Raw genomic sequence first — 16549 nt, 5'->3', positions numbered from 1 at the left:
AACTGCTCCACCTCACCTTTCACCAGAGCGCTGCTATCCAGTGATGGGTGATGGCCCCGATGGAAAAAAAGCAAGCCGTGGCTGGCTTTTGCAGGCAGTTGCAAACTGCGGTGTTATGTGTCTAGTCATCTCATCACTTGCTCAGCTGCACAATCATTGCGCACTTCCTGCTCCCAGCATTTTGTAGAAGAGAAGTGATACATCTTAATGTCTTGTGGTAAGAAAAGTTGTTTGTGGGGAACAGCAGTTTGGCTTCGAAACTTGAGAAATGCTATGTAGAGCCAATTGGCCCCACTGGAAAAGCAGTACAGTTTTGAACCCTGAGTATACTATCCTAAGGGCCTCAAAAAGACAGAATTTGCACATACATTGACATTTCCTGAGGCAAAGCAGTTAAACTGATGTCAAGGGAGTTCTGAGGGAATATGTGTACAGAGCAAGTAAAAGAAATCAGTGGAAGAACGATCTTAATATAGGAGGGAGGGAGAAAGCGCAGAAACTGGAAGAAGGAAAGTCTTGAAAGGTACTCAAAAATATTTAGACTGTAACTGAAAAGAGGTTAGGACTCATAAAGGCATAAGAAGAAAAGATACATGGTAAGGCAATGTGCAGAAATAAATATAACAGATCAAGAGACAGAAAGAACTGAGGTGGAAGACTAAAGAACACTCCAGAAACATTCAGGAAGAAAAAAACAGAAACAAAGGTGTGAATATGCCAAATGGAAGCAAAAGAGTGAGGATAAGAACAGGGGTAGCAAGAACACTCATTTTATCGTTGTATCTTGCATTGTTTACAAATCCCTCTTTTTGGATGAGCACTGGAACAGTGGAGCTTGGGCAACTGGGCTGAGACCTTGGCAGAGGAGCAGGGAACAGCAAAGGTGGTGTGAGCTGCGCCTGAGGTAGAGGGTGGACCAGCTTCAGCACTAGGAGGGAAGTGTGGGAAGGGCAAGGTGGTACTGGGAGACCTTCTTCCTCTTTCCTTCTTTCTCCCCTCACTGTGTCTGATCCCTCAAATATCCTATGAATCCAAAGCCAGTTTTATGCTTTGTAGGAAGAAAGAAGAGCTGAGAATGGAAAGGCAGAAAATTTTCAGGGTTGCGAAGCCACACACAACCCTAGAGGACTTCATTTTGACCCCTGATCCCAGCTGCCATAACCCAGTGTTGCACCTGAGCTCAGAGGTGCTGATCTGGGGAGATCAAACGCTGTGTTGATGCAGCTCCGTGCTTCCCAGCTCTTTAGTTCCATCTCATTTTATGCTGGAGACATAACTCACGTAATCAGACGCTCCTGGCCTTCTTTTATTCTTAACTCCAGTGATTTAAAAGAATACCCCCTGGCTGAGGATTCCTGTTACAGTTCAAGGAAATATTTCTTCCCTTCTCTAATTAAGCTCTTTCCATACGCATAAAGCTGGCTCCTTACCTGGGAGAGAGAGAGAGAGAGAGAGAGAGATGGCTGCAGGCAACATAAACCTCATGCATTTCCCATTCGTTTGCTCTATCTCTGCAAACAAGCTCGGATCCAAACAAGGCATCTCTGAATCCTGGCACGAGGCCTGCACCCCCCTGTGTTCAAGCCAGACCCCATCAAATTTGAAAGGAACTACACACGGCAGCACGGCCATGGATCTGCAGGGTTAATGCCCTGTTTTCCAGCTGAGGGTGACTTGGCATTGCAATAATATTGGAGCTGTTGCCAGCAGATATTGCCTGCCAAACTTGCTGGGCAGCTTTGAGAGAAATACTATTAGCATATTGGTAGGTACAGGTCTCCCAGTCTTTGCAGGTAACTTCACGTTGATGGCATTTGCGTTAAATTGCGACATGCTGCTATCATCAACAATTGGTTAGAGGCTGAACTCTCCCACAAGAGAGTGGGAGATTTTTGTAATACGGTATTCACAAGAACGTGCTCCAGAGCTCAGCTGTTGTGCTCTTCATTTAACCTCTTCGGGCAAGAAGGTAAACAATTATTTATTTTTTTTTTCCCCCCAGAATAACTTGTGAGTTAGTAGTCTACAGGTTGGTAAAGTAAACATCATGTTTACAGATGGGACAGAGGGGGAGATACCTTTTCAGGCTGCAGGCAGCAAAACACACTGCTATAATTCACGTGGCTCAAGAGCTCACACAAAGGGAGTTGGTCTTCAGTGGGATGTAGGTGAGGAATTTAGGAACACGTGTCCAAAGCTATGAATCTAAAGACTCTTGCCTAAATTTCACAGGCTTTTGAATCTGAAATTTCCCCAGGACCTCTGTGCCTATCCAGAAAGCTCTAATTGCCACAGGACAGATCATCTCAATGGCTTATACTAGAAAGCAGACGCTTTTCTGCCTGTACCTCCAACAGAGCTGCAGGGCAGGCTCTTTCAGAGCACCTCTACCCGCTCTGGTAGAAATGGGCTTGACATGAAATGAGGGTGCCGATGACCTGGGCAAACTCACCCACAAAGTGTGAGATACATTTTAATTTCCCTTCTTTACTCAGGTTTCCATGGCACAAGAAAAAGCCACGAAATTTTCCCTCGAGGAGAGAGAGGGCATGCAGTTCTCTGCTGGGGTGCTTAGGTGTTTCCCGTGTACCCTGATGCCCGCTGCCGGGGGATTGTTTATGTGCTTAAACAATTACTATATAAAATAGGAAGGGTGGAGTAGTATTCAGATTTTGGATTGTTAGTGGCGATGCTAGTCTTCACTAGCAACATATTAGCTCTTGGGTTTGGCAAGGATGTTTAGAAGCTTGCTGAGAAGCCTGTGCAGCTGCACACAGGCATAGCAAATCACTTGCCGCTGCACAGCCCGTAACAGGCCAAGGTACATCCATGCCTGTTTATGCAGGAATAATTGGCCTAGAAAGAGGCAGAAAATATACATCCTGGAGGTACTGATGCAAAATAATAAAAGCAGCCAGAAAAAGACCTTCCTGGCATAAAAGTAGTAGCCTGAGAGGCTAAGTTGGTTGGAAAAGGAACTTGGGAACATTTCCCTTGAGAAGTTATTTTGTACTGAAATGTATTGGTTTTTAATCTAATCTAAAGCATGCTACTTTGGAAATATTTTGTGTCATATAGGGATGATTGGAATTTCTGTGTTGCAGGAAATTTCATTTTTTCTTACGTGCTGTTTGTCCCTTTCACTCCAAATCAGCACAGAAACACCTGGGAACATCTTTTTGTATGAATGGTCATGAAAAATAAGAAAGTCACTTCTATTTTTCATGTGATGGGACGGTATTTTCTGGCATGTGCTCCTTTTCTAAGATAGACACACATAATTTCTGCCAATTCTGTCTTCCTTTATGTATGAGAAATTAATGTGTGCTAAAGCACCTTAATGGGAAGCAGATTGAATAAGCAAAACATGCAATGGGCATTATCATGTGGCATCAGGGAAAACAGGTTCCTTCTTGCTTTACCTTGTATTAAACATAGAATTACCTTAAAAACAAGGCTACAGTTCTCTTAGCCTTCCCACCTTATTTACTGCCTCCTCCTGTTGACTGCATAATATAATCTAACCCACCTATTAATTATGATAGCTTTGAGCACAGCTTTTTATTCTTTGAGAGTTTTTGTCTTGATTTCATCTACCCTTAGCCGAAAACAAACTGTAAGGAGAGAACAGATCATGAATAGTTATAGAAAAGGAGTGTCCTTCATTTCACACAGCCATGGAAGTAGTTTCTCATCTTTACAAGGTCTGTGGTTATACAGTGGTTTCTTCTGAAGGAAGCTCTTTTCCTGGGTAGCTTCTTGCTCACATATAACAGCGCCAGCAATTGCCATCTGCCAGACTATGTTAAAAGCTACTAAACCATCATGCAAAGCATCTCCCTTCATCAGCTGTAAAGCCCCAGCCCTGCCTGCTGTCTCTGCACTGTTGCTAATGTTAAGTGCAGACGCTTTGGCTAGTGCAGAACGGCAGCTGTGATCTTCCTGGAACACCCCTTTTGATCTTATATCTTCTCTCCTTATCACGCCAAGATCTTTGAAAAGTAACATTACCATGTGTTGTCCATCATGTAGGTGTTCTTCAAACTCCACTGTCCTTGCAGTAATCCCCAAACTCTCACTGATTGAATGATTACACAGATTACACACATGGCTCATACATTTGTGCCCACCCCAATTTAAGATTAAGAAAGTGCACTAAATCCTTTCATTCTGCAGTAAGAAAATTCCTCCACCATCCTGCACTTCCCATCCCTTGCTTTGGGTTTCCAGGGCAGCTTTCTAAGTAGTTCCCACTCACAAACCCATGGAGTTGGCCGCACTGTTTGCACCTGGACGTCACCCTGAGGACTTTTAGAAAAAGTCTGCTGCTTCTTCTAAAGGAGTGGCCACCTCCTTTGGCTTTTAAAACCTGTTCCCAGCTCCTGGGCTCTCCCTCTAGCTTGGCAGCCCATCCTCTCCCTGCAGGGTGGGGTGGAGGTGCCTCCTTCATGCTGAGGAAGTTCATTAACTCTTTTTTTACTCCTTGACTCGTTCTGGGCACACCTACAATATGCCTCATGACCTACATTCACTGTAAACGATTTCACAGGTTCATTTCAGATCTTTCACAAGGTGTGGAAGTGGAGCAATACAAACTTCAGCACTACAGAAGCTCTGAGTTTTGTTTTCAGAAGGTTCTGGGTAATAGGTAATGAAGGTGGAAGAAAAGAGAAATGATTATTTAGTGCAGTCTCCTTTTCTTGTGGTAAGATGACTGTGTTATTAAAAGGAAAATGAAAACTGTGTTTCATACAAAGACACAAAGAGCAGAGCTAGAACAGCTGTTTTCAGACTTAATGAGATATAACTCATCTTTAATTATTTAACAGAAAACCTGTTGGGTATTTTTCCTCTGTTTTGCCCATTTGTATTAGGGCTTCATGTGAAGTGCTTCTGGACTTCTGTGTAAAACAAACGTCTCAGTATGAAACATATATGAACTTTTTCTTTCAGCATCGCAGGTCCTTTCCACAGAGCATCAGTCAGAAGCACGATGAAGCATTGATTACTGCTGTGCTTTTCAAGCTAGTCAAAAGGCAGGACACATCTGCATTTGCCACATGTGGCACCTCCATATGTATTCAGCAACCTGACTTTTCAGCTCTTCCAAGCCACTGCAGTAATCTGTCTGAGGTTAAATCCATTTTTTTGCGGGCCGAGCTCATTCCCATTGTCTGGCACTTGCTGCGGGCTAAGACGGTTCGCGCAGACAAATGCTGCACCTCAGCCGAGCCACAGCAACTCCCTACACCCTGGAAACTTCTTCTGGCGCCTCAGCCACAGCTTCTCATGCAAAGTTTGTGTCTGGCTCACGGCTGAGTGAGAGGCAACGTGCACTCAGCATCCGTGAGGACAACGCAAGATATTTTGAGTAGCTCTTGGAGTAAAGAAAGGTCTGTGAAGGGCAGGCTCTCTGTGAGGAGGGGGCAGTGGCCATGGTAGAAGAGCTGGGGCCTCAGTGGGAGAGCAGTGTGGCAGGGGAACATTGGCCGGGAGGGGATGGAGGTCCCCAGCACCAGGCAGCCCCTTCCCAAGAAGGCTCTAAACCTCTCTCAAAGTGGCTGCTGGACACCGACAGCCCAGGACAGGCCTTACAAGGGCTCTGATGATGAAAGATCTCGCATTTCAGCTTTGCATCAGCCTCTCCCCACCCTTAGCCTTCTAGTGACACAGGCTGGAGCTCCTCACACAACTTGGCCTTGCAGGCTGCAGCAGCCAGGTGGCACAGGGCCGAGAAAGAGCTCCTGCTGTGCCGTGGCCTCCTATGGAATAACCACCTGGCTGTGCACTCACCCATCTTTTCAATGGACAGAAGCTCTGGCAACTTGCTCTTGACCTGACCCACACTTGTCCCGACGCAGGTTGAAAGCTAGAGACAGCCAGATCTGTGCCATGGGAGACATGAGGGACTTCTCTCCGTAACATGGCTGTGTATTTCCACCTAAGTAAAGTATCTTCCTGGAACACAGGCCACAGCTACTCTACGTCTGCAGGCAGACAGGAGTGTATGCTTTGCTGTTCACACATTTTTCTGGCATGCTGTCCAAAATGTCATTTGTTTGAGGCTGAAAGTGATGTGAGGTTTTTTGGGTATAATGATTCCAGAAAAGCTTGTGTGATCCAACTGGTATAAAGGAGTTTCTACACCCCTTTTTTTCAGATGGCCTCCTGCTTGTGAGGACCAAGCTGGAACTTGGTCACAACTTGTTCTTAGCAGGGTGGATTTAATGTAAATGACCCACGGGAAAGGTATCAGACTGTTATGTTTCTAGTACAAAAGAAGAGAGTGACAAAGATCTTGTCATATCATTGAGCAGGAGCTTACAGACTTCTTTTCAAGGCCATTGAGCTATTGCATTGTTTGGAAATTTTAATTGTGTATCCTGTCTGAATCTGTGGCTCCTGGAAAACTCATGAGGAGGGAAAAAGTGTATTTCAAACTGTTCATGTTTCCATACGTAGTTCAGTCTCCATAGTTGTTAATGACCTTTTTTCATATATGAGAACATTTAATTAATAGTGATTTTGTTTTTATAAACCTGTTGTTTGAAACCCTCATACCACAGCTCTTGTTATCAGACATGGTTGTATGCAGGTGTAGTTTCTGTCACGAGGTTTCTGTCATTAATCGTATGTTGTTACAAGAGGAAAGAGTTGACATAACTGTATACATCAAACCAGTTTGGAGAAGGAAAATGTTAATCCACAGTTGACTGATTTCAATAGCATGATCTGAAATAAGATACGCCATGGGATAAGACAGAAAAAAGATCCTTTCTGAGGAATTCACATATGTTGTGAGCGTGGGTCCCTTTTCCAGACCTGCTGTGTCCTTGCTGTGCAGCATGGACCGACAGATGTGTGCAAGGTTGGCTGTTTCAAACTCTCAGAATTTAGCAAACTTCTATTGTTTAGCAACCAGCTATTGGACAATCTCAGGGCTGACAGATGCGTGGTGTGTGATCTAGCTTAGGCAACAAGCTGCATTAAATTTCTTCTTTCTTTTGTGCTCCCAGTCAGCAGCTGCTTCATGATGGGCTCCGTTTCTAGACCAATTACTGAGTTTTGCCTTGATCTCTACAATAAGCTCAACAGAAATGCAGAGGACACAAACATCGTCTTCTCTCCAATGAGCATCTCTGTTGCCCTGGCCCTGGTCCATCTAGGCGCAAAAAACAACACTGCTGCTCAGATAGAAAAAGTGAGTATTAACGAAACATGCCGAGATGCTTCCACATTGCTTACTGTTCCCTTAATGGAAATGTTGGGCATCCTAGCACAACACATGTGCCAAGGTCTCATAGGAAACAAGCACGAATGCAAGCACAGGTGCCGCCTTCACAGTCGTGCGTGGTGCCCTATGATCCTTGCCATTTGCTTGTGTGAGTCGCACCGTGCCCCCATGCAGGCTTAGGAGCATGGAGCAAGAGCTGAATGAGAGGAGGTGATGCTAGACAGCGGTGCGCTCTGGCTTTCCCCCAGCCAGCTGCTAGAATACCAGACTTTGTTTCAAAATTACGGGCAGGCGCTTCCTCTTGTGGTTGCAATGAGAATCCTGAAAGAGTGAGTCTGAGCGGGTAGTGGGAAGAGTTGGAGAAACCCAAAGTGATTGTGACTGGATGTCTGGAAGCATTAGCTCACTTGTCACTTATGACATTCAAGAGTCAAAATGTCTCACCTGCAGAGGCCACAGGGACCCAGGTGCGTGGGGATGGGATGAAGGCCACCCCTCCGCTTGCTGCAACATTTCTCCCAGCAGTGCAAGTTTTGCTTTCTACAATCTTTCTTCTCTTTTCTTGTTTGTGCCCATGAGTGATAAAAGACCAATAATCCTAAGGCAGATGTTCTTGCCAGTAGCTGGTTCTGTACTGGTAGAGCTTCATCCATCATATCGCTGCCATGTGCACAGTCTGACTGCTGGGTCACCAGCAGCCAAGGTAGACATGCCCTCCTCATGAGGTTCCCAGGGTGTGGTGGGTCGACCTTGGCTGGTGGCTGCTACATGCCCACCCAGCCGCTTTCTCACTCCCCATCTTCAACAAGGACAGTGAGAGAAAATAAGATGAAAAATCTTGTGGGTCAAGATAAGAACAGGGAGATCACTCACCAGTTACTGTCATGGCAAAACAGACTCAACTAATTTTGGAAATGGCTGGAACCAGCTCTGTTCCACATGGCAGCAGCCCCCGATCTCTTCACAGAGAGGCCACCCCTGCGTCCCCCTGGCTACCATAACCTTGCCACATAGACCCAATACACAGGGACTCTCGCTTATTTTAGGAAAGCAATGGGGATCCAGTATCTTCAATAATAAAGATTAAGTCTATGTATGATGCAATATTATTACAATGGTGGAAATTTTTCGGTAAGATATTTGCACGTTAGAAGCAAAGACTCGTTTCGGTTAAGAGCACTGTGATTTTGATGTATTTCCTAAGCTGATGCAAAGATTAAGAATGATTGCAAAAAGCCAGTTTTGATGTTTTAAAAAAGAAGTTATATGTCTTTGCCTGAGGCAACTTTTTGTTTTTGAAATTTAAGGTAACTGTAGCAACAAAAATACAAATCAAATGTAAACACTTCGAGGTAGTGGAGAGTAACGCTTTGAGAGATTAAGTGCAAGTTCTTCTTGGTTTGCTAATACAGAAATGTGAATTTGAACATCAATATATGAACAACTTCAAGCCTGACATTTTGATCTAACTGAAGCTGAGAAAATCTACACCATTTATCCAGGGCAGCATAGCAAATCTTTTAAATGAGGAAAATGCTTCTATCCCAGTTACAAGTGCTGTAATTTGTCATCTTCAACTGCAGGTGCTTCACGTCAGGAAAGCTGCAGGAAGAATGAGCCTTGGATCTGACCTTGAGAGCGCAGCCCCAGAAATGGAGCCAGAACTAAGCCAGGAGAGACAGCCTTCCCTCTCACAGGTGCGCCCTTGGCTGGGCAGCACTGGGGCCCTTTCTTCACTGCACAGTAGGTTACTAGGTGTAAAGCCACCTAGAGTAAAGAGTCTGCCACTGGAGGGAGTCAAGACCACATGCACAGAGTCTGCCTAATCCACTAGGAAATGTCTGATACAAGGTGTTATTTTATTAAGGGCCAAGTCTTCTGTGAAGTCAATACCAAAGCCGTCAGTGTTCTCGTCTGAAGGAGGATCAGGCAACAAAGCTTAGACTAGCTGGATTTAAAAATCAGTACAGCAGGAGCTAGCCCTAGAGCGTAATCTATTTAGGATGAAAATTAACAACCAAAGCTATACAGAAGAATTGTTATAATTGTTGTATTTGTAATATTCCCAGTGTAACAAGGATGGGGACCTTAACCATAAAGCGTTCCAGGCACTGCTTTTACAACTACAAAACCTTGGTGAAAGCTACGTTTTAACCCTGGCCAACAATCTCTTTTTACAACAAGGATTTGAACTCCAGCAGGTAAGTTACCTGTACCTGCTAACTCCCGTGGCCCTGACCTCAAACTTCCCTGTAACTGCGAGCATCACTGTTGCCACCCTCGTGTGCATTTTGGAGCACTTGACGTGCTTCTTGGAGCCGTATCTCTTGGGGCTGGTGGGAAAGAGACAAGAGAGTGTCAGCCTGTGGATATCAATGGCTATAGAGCGAAAGTAAGCAGGAGTCCCTTTGCTTTTCGCAGATGCCTACACTCAGCCAGAGGTGTGACTACAGCCAAAAATGGCCTATTCGAGCTCTGTGTAAGATACTTCTAGACTTGCAAGTGGCACAGCTGAGGGCAGCAGTAAGCTCGGAGAGAGTTTATCTCCTGAGATGTTATGTAGTTTCATGCTGTAGGGCTCCCGGAGAGAGTTTATCTCCTGAGATGTTATTTAGTTTCATGCTGTAGGGCTCCTGTGCTGAACTTCTTACTCCTGTTGTACTGAATGAGAGGGATCTCTAGACTACCTAGTACAGATGACTTGCTAGTCACATCCTTGCTTTTCTGTCAATTATTTCTGTTGAATAACTTGAATATTTAAGCATTAAACAACATGTTTTACATGTTCTGTAATTTTTTATTTTTATCTGGACCTCAGGTATGCAGTTCTCCGTGGGAAGACTCTTTCTTCTGGCTTTTTACTTATTTATTTTCTTGCCTATGCAATAGAATAATTATCTCTTCTTCAAAGAATAAACTTCAGGTAGTTGATGTTTCCAAAATGAAATTTTGCCTTATGGAGTCAACAGGTCCCTCACCATTTCTAAAATAGTTTTGAACCATTGATTTCTTTCAGAAGGGAATAAGAGCATAACAGATTTGACTAATGCATAATCTTTATTTTGCTTTACAGCAATTTCTAATGTGCACTAAGGAACTGTATGGAGCAATGGTGCAAACAGTGGACTTTCATGGTGCTGTTGAAGCTGCCAGAATAAAAATTAACACGTGGGTTGAAAGTGAGACACAAGGTAAAACAAAGCAAAACCATAGCCATATGCGATACTATCACTGCATTCTTCCAATGCTTCAACAAAAGAAATTCCAGGGTATGAAAAGCAAAGGCTTGTTCACATTTCTGGGTGTTCAATATTATGGTGTTTAAAGATGGTTTGTCTTTCCATCTACTCTTTAAATATCAGAGTACGTTATTAGGGAAATTATTTCTGAATTAAAGGTGTATTTGTTGCCAAATACTTTTGTATTCGCACCCTTATGCCTGGCATGATAGTTGCAACAATACCTATGAAGTTTGACTGTACAAATTGCTTCTGTGAACAGCCACAAACACAGACACAGGACAGCAGGGGATGTAAGCTGTGAGCTTCATGGTGAGATTGGGAACAGCCTGGGGGTGAAGGAGGATGACTGAGGACCTGGTTATATGTAGAACAACGCCCACAAAGATGAGAGATCAATGAGACTCACTATCACAAGTGACAATCAACCAGCTCTTGCCCTTAACAGGCTAGCAGGGGCCATTGGCTCTCGCTGGTTAGACTAAACACGATATATGTCATTTTCCTTTAGTTTTGTCGGAGCTGCAGTAGCAGCAGGATGAGAATTTCCTAAATCTTCTGGCTGAACATAAACCAGAACTTACTGGGGGACAGTCAAATAGATTTGAAGGTTTCTGTAAGTTCTCAGTTGCCCGTCTCCTGACCAAACCTGTCCTTGTACTGTCAGAGCGGCCTGTGACTGGTGCGGGAAAGAGCTGTTAACCCCGGTTGGCTCCCAGTAAGAGGGCTGAAGGTTCAGGAGCCGCCTTGCACAGGGTTAGGAGCCATCGTTGCTCTGGGTGCTCATATGAAGGCTGGGGACCTGGCAGCTCCTACTTCAGCCCCTGTGTATAAAGTCAAAAGCTCCACAGCTGTTTAACTGCTGTGCTCAGGGCAAAGGGAAAGATGCCTTCATGTAAACCGAAATATGTGATTAATGGTGCTGCTTCCTGCCCCATGGTTAATGTCACCTGGCAGATATATACGGTCACTGTCATTGACAGTTGGCTAATTTGGTGACCCCCCCCACCCCCCTGTCCTCCCTGGCTGGTAACAGTGCAGAGGAATCTACCATGTATTTGCCTATATTGTCCCCACCCTTTGAATAAACCAAGAACTGGATTTCTAAGTTTCTCCAAAACTAAGTTCACAGACAAGTAATTGGGCCCAGAGTCTTAATGACAACAAACAAATACTTGTGTATTCCAAAATTTCTTTAGGTAAAATCAAGGAACTCTTCGCTCCTGGTGTGATTGACGCACGTGCATTGCTGGTGCTGGTGAATGTAATCTACTTCAAAGCATCCTGGGAACACAAGTTTGAGGAACAAAAAACAGTACAGAGAGATTTTAAACTGAATCAGGTACCTCTGCATTCTGTAAATCTTAACATTATTTTTGCTAGATACTGCGAGCAATGAGGCAAGCGTAACACAGAGGCACAACGTCCAGGGCTCAGCTGCCCTGTGAGCAAGGTGTGGGTGTGCTGGGAACTTAACCTGCCTCTCCTGTTGGCTAGAGGTGGCAGGAAGGTTTATCCAGAGAAAAGCATAATCTTTACTGAAAAAATATGCAAGACTGAGAAGTCGCAACAACTCAGATTTTTGCTTTGGTGACTGGCAAAACACAAGCGTTAGCCCTGATTAGCTCTGTTGAACATAGTAGTCATTACAGATAGCTGTTGTGGATGGAGGCAAATCTGAACATCCCATTTCATATAGGCTCCAAGGAGTCATCCTGTGTTTTTACATTCAATATATTTTAACATTAGCTATGCATTTGAGAGATTAAAACACACCAAACAAACTAGGCCAGATAGCAACAAACTACAAAAATACAACTGCAATTTGAAAAAGGAGATATTCTTATAGAGCATTTTGGTTTATTTGTAGTATTTGCAACATTTCAAAGTTTATTTTAAGTCTATTTTAACTTTTAGCCCTTTTTTCTGCCATAGGGGTATCACCAAAGCCTTAGTTGTTTAACTAAGGTATTGTCGATACGGTTGCAAAGTTATTTCTTTAACAGGCGCATTCCTCCAGGTATTGTGTGTGCCTGTTAAGTCTGACAGATATTATCAAAAAAGGCAATCAAAAACATTTACTTTCATTTAATTCGGTTTTGTCTTCTTTCCATATGTTGTGCCAATATTCTATTAGTTCTCAGCCATGAAAAAAAAAAGAAAAAACCCCAACAGATTCCAGTCTAATCTTAAATTGTAGAGCTTTGTGTGGGGAAAAAAGTGTCTTTTGAGTGTTCCTTACATATCAAAGGAAAAGGTCAGAAATACATATATATCTAGTTATCATGTTGCATTCCATTGTTAAGACAGTGGTAAGAAACTGTTATATTGAGTACTTACGTTAGTGAATTTAAATATATCTTTGAATATGGGTATTGACAAAGGTCTATAGTTGAGAACATTTGGTGCACTGCTGCAGAAGGAGAAACTATGAGATAAGGAGAAGCTGTATAGGTTTTTCTTCATCTGCTAATCAATACTAAAGGCATTTTTGCTGAAAATATGTCATCTGCCAAATGGCTTCTTTACTGCTTTAGAAGTTAGCTAACCGTAAAAGGAAACTTGAGCCTTTATACAGCTTTCAAACAACTCCACCACAAAAAAGGCAAGATAACAAGACCTCGAAGAGGATGCCTGCGAAAGGCTGATTTTGCTCTTAACCTATTTATTACTTCCTGTCTAAACAATCAGTCTGATTAATGTCAGCTTGTTTCTTACAGTGCTATTTCTTCTTTATCCCAGTCCAAGTTAGGACGTGCAAATCCAACCAGCATCAGCCTGTTCGGAAGTGTAAAACTATTAAGGAACTTCACTATCTGATCAGTTGCTGGGAAATTGTTTTGGGGTTTTTGTTTGTTTGTTTTTTTTTCCCCCCAAAGAATTATCCCCTTTATTTATGCATGGCAAAGCTTATGTTTTTTGTGTCACTGTAGATGCAACAAAATAAAGAAAAATATTTAGCTTAACAGCAGTCACTGCTGAAACCCTGATGACTGATATTACACCTATAATAAGTTTAAATGCTAAGAGCTGTATTGCTTAAGTGACTGTATAATTTTCTTTTAAACAGAATGAGAAAAAACCTGTGCAGATGATGTATCAGAAAGGCATGTTTAAATTTGGCTACATTGAGGAGACGGGTGCTCAGCTCCTTGAACTCCCTTACGCTCAGAAGTCACTGAGCATGATCATCCTGCTGCCGGGTGACACGGCTGACGGATCTACCAGTGGGCTGGAGCAGGTAAGGCAGTATATATCATGGACTATGGCTGAAACTTGGTTGTCTGAATTAAGGCTGGGTAAAGATCTAAACTCCTCAAAGCCGCCCACCTGTTTTAAGCTCTTTTTTCCCCCGTCTTCTAGATCGAAAGCACAATGACCCCTGAAAATTTAATGCTGTGGGCCTCTTCAGAACACATGTTTGAGACAAGAGTGGAGGTATACCTTCCCCGATTCAAGCTTGAAAACACCTTTAACCTCAATGAGGTATTACAAGCGATGGGGATGACTGACATCTTCACTGAATCAAAAGCTGATCTTTCTGCAATGTCCTTTGCAAAATCGCTGGTGCTGTCAAATGTGGTCCATAAGACATATGTGGAAGTCAATGAGGAAGGCACGGAAGCAGCAGCTGGTACAGGAGCTGTCATTGTGAGGAGATCTCTTCCTCTCACGGAGGTGTTTATGGCTGACCACCCTTTCTTATTCTTTATTAGACACAATCCTACCAATACCATTCTCTTTTTTGGCAAACTCTGCTCACCTTAAAATCGGGGCCATTTTCTAACATTATGAGAAACACCTGGATGAAAATTACAAATAGTATTTTTTTCCCAATCCATTCTTAGTCCTTTGACAGCTAGTTTGCATTTGAAAGTAATTACTGCAAGCAGTTTAGCTTAGAATCCATCAATTGGATGTTCTGCCACTAGGCTCCTTAAATTGCAAATATTGATCTGAATCCAGAAAAGGAGTAAATTTTCCTTTAACCTCATTGGATGTGAGTAACATTTTGTTTCCTCGATGCCCACTATGCTCCTATATTCCTTACAGTTCCCCAGCGCAGCCAGGTAGTGTCGTACAGCACCTGCCTGGGCTTGCAAAGGTGGAGTGGGTGTGCTGCTGTCTGAGGAGAATTGTCTGCAACAGTTTTCGGTAACTGCCAGTATTTATAAATACAGCCCTGCTCTGTATTTTTTGATTCCTGGCCAGCTGGGTCCTGGTCAGCAGAGAGGTGCTTTAGAGACACTTTTTCCTTGTCTGTGCTCTGCAGCAAATCCTTTGCACAGTGAAGATCTGGCCATGATAATTCCCTTTCTTGTAGCAACTGTTCACAGCCAAATAGGAGATACTTATTTACAGCAAATATACCTGTTTACTGATAACTGTACCACTTTCTCCCCAGTGATGTGTACTGATTCTGCCTTTTGTGCTATTCTGCATTATATAAAAAGTTTATGCTAGAAGCACCTTTGGCTTCATTTATTTACTCAGATGTGCGCCTACATCTAAAGCGTCATCTTACTAATTGGACAAGTGATGTGACATGTGCGCCTTTTATGAGCCTTGGATCTTTTTGTGTGAGTTTTTATTAGCAGCGTTGGTTTTTACGCTAATAACAGTAGGAATACTCAGGGAAAAGGACAGGGTTCTGCCCTCATGGACACCTCTAGAAAGGGAGCTGATTACAACAGTATTTATGTATACAGGAGGGCAGGATTTGGGCCCTCTTTTTACTGGACTTTTTCTGCATTAATTTCTGAAATAAAAGTTAGAAGGGACCTCTGGAGACCATCTGGTCCACCTCCCCGGCTCGAGCAGGGCTACCTACAGCTGGTTGCCCAGGATCATGTCCAGGCAGCTTTTAAATATCTCCAGGGGTGGAGACTCCACCACCTCTCTGGACAGCCTCCCCTAAGCACCCTCTAAGGTCTCAAATGACTCCAAAGAGAATTTTGTATGCATGGTGCCTGCAGGAACAGGATATGAAAACACACTTTGTAAAGATGGTTTATTAATTACACCGTAAAAAAGGCTGCCTTTTATATGTGGATAAATCAAGTGATTTCAGTCTCATGAAATAGGAGGAAAATGGTCAAAAGCACCTCACTGAGGTTACTGACGTGGAAAAGTGTAGCCGTGAACTTCCAAGAAATGTGTTTTCTTGCATCCTGCTGGCTGGTGAATTTTAACAATCTGAGATGCAGTCATAAAGACAGAGCTCTCTCTGTGCTCTGAGAAATGAAGAAAGGTTTTGTTAAGAGCAGCGTAAATCATTGAAGTCACAGTTAAACATAACTAGTCTGTGGGAGAAAAAACTTGCTGCTGACTGACAGTGAGACATAACTGTTAAGTTGCTGGTTTAACATAACTAACAACTTCCTCAGAGGGATTCTGTGTGAGGTTTAACAAATTAAAGTTTGCAACATGCTTTATTACCCGTAAAAAGGAAAGTATATGTTAACCATTCACCATATAATTAGGTGTAAAGCACCCTAATTTTCTGCATTTATGATTACCATAACTTATGCACCATAAGTTATGTGGGGTCCTTCGGACAAGAAAGTCTAGAAAATAAGAATGAATGGTAACTGAGCAAGAACAGACAGGAGCAGGACAAGAAAAGAGTCAAGGAAGCAAAAAGAGTCAAATAAATAAAACTACTCTTGACTGTCCGATCTGAAGGTGCAGTACAGCTGCAGCAGTAGTTCTCCAGTCCGTGTCTGTGTTTCCCTTCTGGAGGCTGACAGCCCAGATTGCCTGTTAGACAATGTTTTTATTGCCTAAAGCTGTCATCATACAGTGTTCACATTCCCCGGGGAAGTTCAGAGAACTGCAACCTCAAAAAATCTACCTTCAAACAGCTTTTCTGAAAAGGCAGGGATGGGGATTCCTGTGATGAAATGGCAAACACCACAGAGGAAAAAAAACCCTTCCCTTTATTCTTGTCTTTTCTCATAAATGGGTATACAGTCCCCAGCCACCAGCGTATTCTTTTCCGGCACCCTTGAGTTAAAACAGGTTTTTCTGATGACACCGTGGGTTAGCAGGGGGATGGATCTGCACTTGCTACCAG

The 16549-nt window shown here is 43.2% G+C and overlaps 1 protein-coding gene across 1 annotated transcript; it reads left to right on the top strand.

The window, feature by feature from the left end:
- The first annotated feature begins 1890 nt into the window (after positions 1–1890).
- Positions 1891–15020, top strand: LOC134511688 (leukocyte elastase inhibitor-like). Its single transcript, XM_063326028.1, has 8 exons — positions 1891–1969; positions 7017–7201; positions 8818–8931; positions 9304–9435; positions 10308–10425; positions 11673–11815; positions 13544–13714; positions 13837–15020. The coding sequence occupies exons 2-8, from the start codon at positions 7031–7033 to the stop codon at positions 14239–14241; spliced, it is 1254 nt and encodes a 417-aa protein (XP_063182098.1). The 5' UTR covers positions 1891–1969; positions 7017–7030; the 3' UTR covers positions 14242–15020.
- Positions 15021–16549: the final 1529 nt, after the last annotated feature.

This window comes from Chroicocephalus ridibundus, chromosome 2, assembly GCF_963924245.1.
Source record: "Chroicocephalus ridibundus chromosome 2, bChrRid1.1, whole genome shotgun sequence".
Classification (NCBI taxonomy): Eukaryota; Metazoa; Chordata; class Aves; order Charadriiformes; family Laridae; genus Chroicocephalus; species Chroicocephalus ridibundus.
The sequence above is the reverse complement of the archived record's forward strand: the minus strand, read 5'-3'. Positions and strand labels throughout refer to the sequence as shown.